The 11,848-nt window shown below is 35.5% G+C and overlaps 1 protein-coding gene across 2 annotated transcripts in view; it reads right to left on the bottom strand.

The window, feature by feature from the left end:
• The window catches only part of SLC44A5 (solute carrier family 44 member 5), a 311,252-nt gene that overhangs the window by 21,461 nt on the left and 277,943 nt on the right, over positions 1 to 11,848 (bottom strand). For both annotated transcript variants that reach the window (XM_084873496.1, XM_084873495.1), the window contains exons 12-15: positions 6,824 to 6,955; positions 2,805 to 2,904; positions 705 to 797; positions 171 to 258 (exon numbers count right to left, since the gene is read on the bottom strand). In XM_084873496.1, coding sequence (XP_084729622.1) covers positions 171 to 258; positions 705 to 797; positions 2,805 to 2,904; positions 6,824 to 6,955 — 413 coding nt within the window. The remainder of the gene's footprint in view (positions 1 to 170; positions 259 to 704; positions 798 to 2,804; positions 2,905 to 6,823; positions 6,956 to 11,848) is intronic.

Here is an 11,848-nt window from a genome sequence, read left to right as displayed (position 1 = left end):
CCTCCCCCATTTTCAGTGTTCTCCTGCTAACTCCTGACCCATTCTCCCCTTCTCCACAGTGACCCCTCTCACTATACAGGGTCTCTATTTCAGGATAGCTCCTACAAGTGCTAGGTGAAATGCAGTAATGTTCTGTATGGAAGTTAAAGAAGAGAGTTTCTTTTACTTACCTCTGGGTCACAGGTTCTATTTTCATATTTACATTGCCCATTTGGGGTTATGACTTTGTATATGGGTGTCCCTGATGTAGCCAAGTAACTGAATAAATTCTATTAAGGATAAATTATTTGCTGGTAAATTGAAAATAAATAGACATGAAAATAATGCAAGTAACTTAAAAATCCTTTGAAAGATTAACTTCAAGTAACATCTAACATTTTAATAATTAAGACCCAGAGTAATATAACATGGATCAGCTCTACTGAGGTGCCTCTTAAAAACATTAAAATATGCAGAAGCTTTTTAAGCTTATCACCAAGGAGAAGTACCATATGTAAAGACAAACTCAAACAAAATCTACTGTCTGACCTATAAAAGGGGAAATGCAATTGGGAGTCTGACATCTTTTTTAGAGATTGGCAGAAAAAAATAATCAGTTATTTCTTTAGGATGTTCCTAATGTTCCCAGGATGAAAACTACTGAACTCCTGGTTCCTGAATAGTGGGTGACCTGAGGTTCAACTTGGTAAACTACCAAAGGATACACTGCTATCACCGCCCAGTAGCAAATACAGATTGAGAGCAAAAAGAAAGTTAAAACTGGATAAATTAATGTAGTAGGGACATATCCAATGGCTCTGAAATAAAACAAATAGTTGAAATTCAAAATGATCCAGTGTTATAATTTCTCTAATAAAATTTTATTTGTTAGAACTAGAAATAAAACTTAAGACTGGATTAATTCTAAGAACAGTGATCATAACCAGTAACTCTCATTGGCTGATCATGCTGGTATATTCTAAGTTGGTTTTAAAGTTTTATTGATTGATAGACTGATTGATTATAACTTACAGACATTATTTCAATGCTATGTTTGAATCCTGATCAAATTTCCCCAAACTTTCTCTTCTTTGTTTATTTATCATAAAGCTTTGATACATTATAATCATAACTTTTCTTCATTTTGATTAGAGTCTTAGACTTTTAAAATTGAAAAGGACTTTGACAGTCATCTCATCAAATGTGTGAATCACTCCTTAATTCGGGAATCTTTTTTTGTACTATTTCAAAATATGGTTATAAGCCTCTGGTGACCACACTTACAGCAAATTATTTGTATGTGACACAGCTTATTCTATTTCTTACCCACATATTAGAAAATTCTTCCTTAACTGCCTTTCACATCCACTGCCTTCTGGAGAAAAAAATGGCTACCTTTTAAGGCAGTACTCCTTCAAAGTAACTCATCCTTTTATTCTTCAGGATAATCATACTTCTGACATTTCCTCACTAGATATAGTTTCTAAAATGGTCACTCACTAGTTGCCCTGTCCCTAACTATTACTTTCGAGCAATCTTTGCAGCATATGACGTTGGATTATGTCCAACGGTGTTTGATACAGCCACTGAGAACTCTGGTGGAACTATTTCCATGGCTAATGAACTGAAACATCTTAGATTCCTTTTGAATTTATTACCTTCTCCACATCACTGGTTGAGCTATACTGTAGTTTCCTTTCTTCAGACACTACTATTGAGTGAATTATTGAGCATACTTCTTCCTGTTTATTGTATACTCATACACATGTATTCTAACTTTTTTTTCCTTGAACAAATTATCAACCTGTCACAGTTGTATTAGCCTCTTAATACACACACATACACACACACACACACACACACACACACACACACTCATATACACATTACGAGGTGTAATAGTGGGGGGCAAGTAACAGTGAATTGCACAATATCACATTATCTTAAAAATCCAGAAAATCGGTAGTTCTCAGTGACTAATGATAGGGCTTCAGCTATTGTGGGAAGGAGAGAGTTTAATTTATCAAACTTCAAGTTTGATAATTTGGTCCTGGGTCATTAACAACGTAGTTTCCATCATCCTAAATAGAGAGTACGGTCTGGGGGCTTTCTTTGTTTCTTCCATGCATCATTCACAAGTTTAAAGTACTATTCTCAAGCCAGCTTTTGGAATAGTTTGGAAACTGTAGGTGTTATTATCTCCCAGCATGAATTTATGAAAAACTTAGTGTTTATTTTATAGCATTTAAAAAATAAGAATGGCTCTGGATATAAAGTGTTTCTAAATTAAGAGCTGTAGATACAAAATGTAGAGTCTAGTACTGCTAGGATCAATTATTTTTCCTATTGGCAAATTTTGTCATTCATATGGCAATGGTAATAGATGTAATTGACTTTCTAGAATTATGGTGGTTTAAGGTTCTGCAAATGATTTCAGCCATTAATATTAACATTTGACTCAGTATGGGAATAACACAACATGCAATATAACTAACTGTTATATAGTACTTTATTACCTAGTTTCACATATGTTATTCTCCTACCATATATTTGGTGTTTTTTTAAAAGTGCTAATATATAGACTAGACAGGTTTTAACCTTACTTTACCCCATGATAATTGAGGTCTTAGGAATATTGAAGGGCATATTAGCATGACCTTTCTAATAACTGGCTGTCTGAACTCAAACAAGTCATCTTAAAGGGAAAATAGATTTCTTTAACAAGTCTTCTTAAAGGGAGATTAGTCTGGGGCAACTATACAATAGGCAGTGCCTGCCTGGGCTGACAGATACACTTTAGGGGAGTTTTCCCATTGGGGTCTTACTTGCTCCCTTCCTTCAGGAGGGCGATGGAGATTCGGATCCTGTCCCTAAGGAAGATCAGCAGGAGGATGATAAGCACTTCGAGGATGCTGAGGATTACCACTTTAAACAGAAAAAGAAATTAGTGTGCAGCATACATCAATCCCAAAAAAACGAACTTCCTCTGCAGAAGTTAGAACTGGGTTTCATGGTTATTTCAGTCAATTCAGACATTCATAGCTTCAGACAATCTTAGAAATCCACTTTCAAAACCCATAAGAAATGCTAAGAAATCTAGATGAAAACCTTTAGCTGAAGTTTGAACAACTCAAATGGACAGGCTTTATGTATGGAAACATGTCATGTAATTTGTAGAAATGGGAAAACAGGCATGAAGGGCAGGCTTAGGCAACTTGAAATGTTTCACTTTCAGCTTCACTGAGTAAGAGATCATTACAGAAGAAACTTTTTGTCTGCCCTGCTCACAATACCTCTTTTTCTTGCTGTTGCTAATCCTCACCTGAGGATATCTCCCCCCTCACACCCTCCCCCCATGGAGTGTGGAAGGGATGGGGAGACACAGTGAGAGGGAAACATCCATGTGAGAGAGACACATCAATTGGTTGCCTCCTGCATGTGCCTCCATTGCGCCCAGGATCAAGCCTGCAACCAAAGTACAGTATATGCCCTTGCCCAGAATCGAACCCAAGACTTTTCAGTCCTCTGGCCAAGACTCTATCCAACTGAGCCAAACCGGTTAGGGCACAATGCCTCTTAATTAGTTGACCTTGCGGATTTACATAGCAGGCTTGTGGCTGCCCACATTTTTATTCTGTGACACCACATGACCACCACTGATGGTATCAAGTTTTAAACACAGCCCATATAATAAGAGTCTCAAAATTAGAACTAAGGTATTCTAGGTCAGTTTTGAGTTAAAATTTATAAACTTCTTGAACTAAGAGTTAAGCAAACTTAATGAACTACGTCAAAACTATCTTCATGTGAAGTAAATAAATGTGCAAAGAAAGAATAAAGTGTACATGTAGAGACATAGAGAGATGAGGGAGAAGAAATCTTGGGTTCTTTTTGACTTTTGTTTTCTGGAACTAGGTATATTTGAAGTCATACTTCTGTTTTATTTTTTAGTTTGGCAAGATACTTGTACATTCCTATAAAAAATACCTCTGCCTTGGCCCTCGCTTGCTCCAATTTTCTTTTCTTTTCAGCTATCTTGAATTACTTCCTTTTTACTTGAAGCCAAATAGTCCTAATTACTCTACTTCCTCAATTCTAAAACATACCTATAATTTAGTAATATCTTTTTAGGAAAAGTAAAGAAATCCATCATTATAGATCTATTTATTAATTATAAAATGCATTCTGACTTCAGAGATGTTAAAAAGTGAAAAGATATGATTTTAAAATTAAGAAAATATATCACTGCTAATAGAAATCTAAAATTTCAAAAGAAACTTAACGAAAAGTAAATTAAAATTTCCACCTGTGAAAGAATCTATTCCATAACACATTTCATAGACAGTTATTCTGCTGATGCATGAACACCTCTCCACTGACAGGACACTCATTATTTTACCCTACTCTTATACATTCTGATGTTACATCACATATTTAGTATTTCCAAGTAAGTGGGAATATTTCAATAATGTATCATTTTGCTACTATAGCTTTTTTAGTTAAATTGTATTGATGTGTTCATGCACATTTGATACTCTTAAAAAAGAAAAATGAGCCCAGAATTGTTGAATATAGCCATAATAAACTAAAATCATTATCTTCTTTAGACAAACTTAAGAATATGAGATATATCAGAATTGCTTTATATTCTAAATTTCATTGATAAGAACATTGCATATTAAACTCTGCCTTTATAAAATTACTTGTTCAAAATGGTTATATTAGAGAAATTTAACTGTCTTTTGAATTTATATAATACATACCTTCCTTGTATTTGAATGATATATAAACACAATTTTTTGAGACCTTATAGAGAAGCTGGTATAACTATAACTTCACAGAGGAGGGAGGACACTAGGATAATTGATAGTAGAAATGAAAATCAACTGTCTCCTAAAACAATCCAAGATTAATAAAAATTATATTATTGTTTGTATAACAGTGTTTCTGTCAATTCATGTAATCAAATGTATGCACTTGTCGCTGGCACCTAGAATTTTGTCCAATTAATGTCTGAGAATTGGATTGTGAAAGTTGAGGCTCATTTGAGGAAAACTTAGCACTTCTAGACTTGAAAATAAAAGCAAGCTCTGTATTTTCCTCAAAGTACATCTCTCAATTTTCCAATAGCAGATTCTGATAAAGTCAATTATGTTTGTGTTGAAGGTCCTTAAGGGACAGCAGTGGGAGGACCACAGAACATGTAACTAAGATTCATGTGAGGGTAAGACTAGAAGTTTCAATACATAATAGATGAGATTTGTCATCTTTAGAAATGATAGATAACAGTAAGTAGATTGCTAAGGAGATATATAATCACTTCAAATTCAGAGAAAGTGATTAGATGGGGATGTAAGTTTAAGATGTCTGATTTTTATAGTTAAAAATGACTATAAATTAAACAACTCTTCTACAACAGTTGGGGGGAAATGGGTTGGTTATGTGAAGAGAATTAGTCTGATAAGAGCCAGCAATGGGAAGCCAAAGAGCAAGAGTTTGGTGTTCTGATCCAACACTGTCCAAGGAAAAGAGAACAACTCATCGGGTGTGGCTCAGTGATTGAGCATCGACTTATAAACCAGGAGGTCATGGTTTGATTCCTGGTCAGGGTACATGCCTGGGTTGCGGGCTCAATCCCCAAAGTGGGTGTGCAGCAGGCAGCCAATCATTGATTCTCTCTCATCATTGCTATTTCTCTCTCTCTCTCTCCCTTTCTTTCTGAAACCAATAAAAATAAGTAAATAAATAAGACCAAGACTAAGGAAAAGAGAACAACTCCATTAGGTAGACAAAGGAATCTGGTGGGGGGTTCTGTGCAGCAGGGCTAGGTCATCAAACTTGGCATGGGCCTGAAGGAAACAGCTCTCAAAGCTATTTGAGACCCTCTGCAAAAAAACTCATTAGCAATCTTGGTCCCCCTATGTTTTGACCCCAGGAAAGAAGTATCCAAGACAGTCAGGTAGCGTGTACAAAAATAGTGTAAACCTAACAGTATAAAAAACAAAATGGCACTCTGGAAACTATGTGAGCCTATACAAAAGCCTAAGGGCTTTTAGGTGACATGGCAAAATCAAGTTTTCAGATTCATGGGATGAGACCCAGACCTGGAGTCAGGAAGCCCCATCAAAATACTGGTCCCTCTGAGTCTCTGGGCCCTTTACAAGGCCTCCTTGGCAATTTCTTGCCTGGCTCTCAAACTTGAACAATATAAAGATGAGTTTTCTTTTAAAGCAACATGTAATTAGAGAATTAAAAAAATTTTTGATGAAAGCACATGAATCTCTGTGTTGCAAAGAATATTATAATAAAGCCATTCTAGGTTTAAAGCCATTTCTGAAATCATCTTGCTTTAAGTTTTTGTTAATATGACCTTTAATAAATTTGATAATCTGAATAAATAGTTCAAAATATAAATTTATTTTTAGTTACTTATTACTCCAATTTCTATAATTAATAGTTTAAAGTTTCTGTTATAAACATTTTTTTATCCCATTTTTCTTTTTTCTTTTTTTTTTTAACAAGTTTGAAAAATCAAGCATTTGTTTCCTTTTAAAATACCTTTTTTGGATATCAGGTTAATGGCTATAAACATCCACATCCAAAGCATTTTAAGTTAAAGGCAAAAACTTGAAATCATTGTCAAATAGTATTTTCTTAGACTATATTATGAATTCCACTCAATGACTTTTCCATTTACTGTAGCTAGTAGAATCATAAACACATTTACTTTAATGATTTTAATAAGTGTATTCAATAGGTTACACCAACCCAAGCTTTCCTTTAGACAAAAATATGCTTTCTCATTATTACAATTTTAACAAAACCACTTTTAAAAATCACTCACTAAATGCGAACCATGTTTGTTTCAGTCGTAAGTACATGCTTATATCTGTCTGAATCCCGAGATCATATATAGTTAAGTGAGAATTTGGGCTTTCCTGGAGATTCTTGTACTGCTGGTAACAGTGCCATATTCCTTGAAAAAGAAAGAAAAAGAGACTAATATAAAATGTTATTTTCTGAAATATGTTATACACTTATAACACATCTACATGTATTTAATCAGCATGGTTATTTCTACAAAGGCAAGATTCATACTTAATAGTAAATATTTTATGTTGTTCAAATAATCTAAATATGCAACTTTATTCAATATCAGAGTTTTCAGTGTTTGTTTGGATGAGTGTGGCAACATTTGGCTCTAAATGTCCTTTTGACTAGAAACAACCTTAATGTCTATCAGTAGGGACTGGTTAAATAAGTTATGGTATACTTGTACAGTGGGATGCTATATTCCCTTATAAAGAGGTGAAAGTCTAGTGATATTAAATAATTTTTATGATCTTTTGTTAGGTGAAAAGAGCAAGGTACAAAATGACAAAATGTTTGCTGTAATTTGTATTATATATATATATATATATATATATATATATATATATATATATATATGTATATATATATACTTTTTTTTTTTCTTGTACACACACAGTCTCTTTGGAAGGATACACAGACATATAATATGTTTTGCTTGCAGGAAGAGAGATTTAGTGACCATAAAATAGAATGAAAAGGAAAATTTTCACACTATAAACTTAATACTTTTTGAACTTTGAACCACATGAATATATAATCAACTTAAAAAGCAAATTTGAAAGGTCATTCAAATTGCAAAAAAAAAGCCCTTTTCAGAATTTTTTGATAGTGAAGTCATGTCTTGGTGGAACATCTAAAGCATATTCTTATCAAAGTTTGTGGTCTAAGCAAGGAAAACAGGGACTAATAGTATTTTCTCCCAAACTCTATATTTTAAACTCTATAATGACTTCTTAAATGATCTAGATAAAGTTGTAGTAAAAAGAAAATAGAGTTAAGAGGTCCACTAATTTTAATGACCAGTGGGTCTGAATTAGGTCCATTGGAAATATCCCAGCAATAATAATAATAAAAAAAAACCACAGTTTTTTAAACCCCCGAACTATAAACAAAAAGGTTTTGCTTTGTTTTGTAGATATAAAGTAAAGGAGAGAGAGAGAGAGAGAGAGAGAGAGAGAGAGAGAGAGAGAGAGAAAGAAAGAAAGACTAGACTAGAAGAGACATTTATTTTTCAAAGAGATATGACAAATCTGTTTCAGGCCTTGCTTTTTAAGAATATTTTTAAATTTCCTTTAAAAAAAAAACTTAATAGAATACTTGACACATACAATGTTACATGTAATACAAAAGTAGTTTTCAAAGCAGAAAGTAAAATTAACACATATGAATGTATCACCTAGCTTATAATTTTATAATCTCAATTTTGCTCATATATGCAAATTAAATTTTTTTATTCTACATAATGTCATCATCCTGTCATCATCTTGCCTCTTTCTGACGAAGAGCAATTATTCTAAATTTTGTGCTTATGATTCTCCTATTTTAATAGGAAGATGTGTTGAAATGTTCCCCCAAAGGGAGATTTATATTTCATATGAATTTATCATTTACTAGAGGCCCAAATAAAAAAAATGAATTTATTTATTATTTACTGGGGTATGTACCTCAGCCCAGCCTGCACCTTCTCCAATCCGGGACCCCTTGAGGGATGTCTGATTGGGCATAAATGGGCAGTCAGACATCCCTCTCACAATCCAGGACTGCTGGCTCCTAACCACTCACCTGTCTGCCTGCCTGATTGGCCCTAACCACTCCCCTGCCAACCTGATCCATGCTTAACTGCTCTCCTGCCAGACCAATTGCCCCTAACTTCCCTCCCTTGTTGGCCTGGTCACCCCTAACTGTCCTCCCCTGCCAGCCTGGTCACCCCTAACTGCCCTCCCCTGCTGGCCTGGTCACCCACAATTGCCCTCCCCTCCAGGCCTGATCACCCCTAACTTCCCTCCCTCCCTTGCCAGCCTCGTCACCCCTAATTGCCCTCATCTGCCAGCCTGATCACCCCTAACTGTCCTCCCCAACAGGCCTGGTCACCTCCAACTGCCCTCCCCTGCTGGCCTAGTCATCCATAACTGCCCTCCCTTGTTGGCCTGGTCACTCCTAACTGTCCTCCTTTGCCAGCCTGGTTGCCCCCAACTGCTCTCCCCTCCAAGCCTGGTTGCTCCCAACTACTCTCCCCTGCTGGCCATCTTGTGGTGGCCATCTTATGGTCATCTTTGACCACATGGGGGCAGCCAACTTGTGTGTTGGAATGATAGTCAATTTGCATGTCACCCATTTATTATATAGGATTGGTTTATTTATTGACTTTTGTAATTCTGTGAATTTTGAAGCTACTTTATTAGATGTATACATGTTTAGAATTGGTATATATTTTTTAGTGAATTAATCTTTTTTTAAATTTAATTCTTGACTCCCTGCTTTCTCTCATGAGCTGCATTAAATACATAAGGAAATTCAGTTGGTTCTACATTGAAAACATGGCCTGAGTTTCCCTAATTTGACACATGGATTACTACAGTAGCTCCTCACTGGTCTTGTTAGTTCTTTTCTTGCCTCACTCCTGCCTTTTCTCAACTCAGGGACTAGAGTGATCATCACTACACATCGCCCCTCTGCTCAAAATCCTACAATGCCTCCCTACTTCACTCAAAGTAAAAGGCAAAATCTCACAATAATCTATAAGTCTCTGGCCATCCAAAAAGTCTATGACTTCATCTCCTACTTTTCTCCCTTTTACTCAGAACACCCATCCACACTAGCCTTCTAGCCATTTCTTTAACACACTCCTACCTTAGGGCCTTGCTCTAGCTATACTCACTATTTGGAACTTGTCCCTTATCTCCAATGGCTAATTCCATTGCCTCCTTCAAGGGTTTTTTCAGATCTCTTTTTAAAAAGTCTACCCTACTGATATTCCAAATTTTACTCCTTGTCCTATCAGGATACTCTCAATCCCCCTTTACCTGTTCTACTTTTTCTTTTCCCATAGCAAATATTACTTTCTAGTAGATAATTCACATAAGCTGTAAGCATCAGGCTAGCAAGAACTTTTGTCTGTTTACTGTTCTATCTCCAAAGCTTAGAATAGTGCCAGTGCATTGTAACTGCTCAATTGACATTTATTGAATGAACAAACAAAACAATGTAATCCCAGCCCAGTTGGTGTGGTTCAGCACTTGAGGGTCAGTTCAGGAACCAAGAGATCACTGGTTTGATTCCTGGTCAGGACAAGTGCACAGGTTGTGGGCTCGATCCCCAGTAGGAGTGCAGGAGGCAGCTGATCGACAATATTCCTTTCTCATCAATGCTTCTATCTTCTTATCCATCTCCCTTCCTCTCTCTCTAAAAGTCAATAAAAACATGTTTTAAAAAATAATAAAATGTATGACTAGATATTGATGTCTCTTTCCATATCTAGTCATATATTCTTTCGATTAGAGCTTCCTATATCGATGAATTCATATGTTTCATCAGTCATCAGTTCTAGAAAATTTATCCAGTAACTTTCAAACATGACAAATATATGTTAGGGCCTACTTAAACTATTGTCTACCCCTCTTAGCCTCATGATCATATTTTGTCTCTGTGCCACATTGGGCTCTATTTTAGGTAATTTCCATTCATTAATTCTTTAATTTGTTATTTAATTTATCACTTTAATTTTAATCTAACAATTAATTATTTTGAAAAGTTCACCTTCATATATACTGGAACATGTTTTATAACTTATTTTTAAATATTCTATTCTTAATTTTAAACATTTTATACATTGTTATTTCATATTTTATATCTACTAATTCTCATATCTGATTTCTTGCAGACCTCAAGAAATGAGGTCTTTCATTTTGGTAAACTTTGATTGTGTCTCATACATTGTTCATCTTAATCTGTGGAAACATGGCGATCTAAATGAAGATGCATTCATCTAGAGGGGAACTGTATTTATTTCTGTTGGAAGACAAAGGGTACTGAAAAACTGTGTTCACTTAGTTTTCCAGAATCCCAGACTTTCTCAAGGAGTCTCAGGTCTAATCTACTACTCTGCTGCTGGCTGTGGTCTCAGTCTCTTATTGTAGCAATCATATGTGTTACCCAGCACTTCACATGTGCTTCCTGCTCAATTCCCCACTTTTTTAGCTCATGGGTTAATTTTATTTTCTTTAGGGGGATTTCTTTTATTTCCTATAAGCTCATCAAAATAATCCTATATAATAAAAGCCTATTATATAAATCAACTGAACAGTGGAATGACCTGTTGCTATGATGCACATTGATCACCAAGGGGAAGATGCTTCATGCAGGAGCTGCCCCCAGCCCACAGCCCGCAGGCCCCAGGTTGGCCAAATCGGGTGCCAGCAGGGGCCCCCTGATTGCTCTGCCGGTCACTCTACAGATCTGCCCTGATTGCCAGCCAGGCCCAGGGACCCTACCCGAGTATGAATTTCATGCACTGGGCCTCTAGTACACCATATAAACCAATATAATATGATTTTTATGCCATTATTTCATAGCAAGAAATCCTGACTATTTAGTTCCTTCATAATGGTGGATTTGAGACTCAGCAGTGTTTTCCCATTTCTTTTTCTATAGCTTTATTGCTTCTCTCTCTCTCTCTCTCTCTCTCTCTCTCTCTCTCTCTCTCTCTCTCTCGTTGGTATGATCCCTGGGTTTTAATCCTCCTTCCTCAATAATATCCATGCATAGTAACAACACTAATATTATTTATTGAATAGTTGCTATCCGTTAGGCAGTTTTCTAAGTACTATATATATATATATATATATACTATTTTATTTAATACATATTCCTATTATAAAGATGCAAAAACTAAAAATTAGAGACACTATGTACTTGCAGAGGATCACATGTAATGAATCTGGAATTGTGCCTTTTTTCAATCTCCAAATCAATACTTGTAATTATGTTGTTACATGGC

Source organism: Pipistrellus hanaki (genome assembly GCF_964339955.1).
Source record: "Pipistrellus hanaki genome assembly, chromosome: 2".
NCBI lineage: Eukaryota > Metazoa > Chordata > Mammalia > Chiroptera > Vespertilionidae > Pipistrellus > Pipistrellus hanaki.
This window is presented reverse-complemented; position numbering and strand designations above follow the sequence as displayed.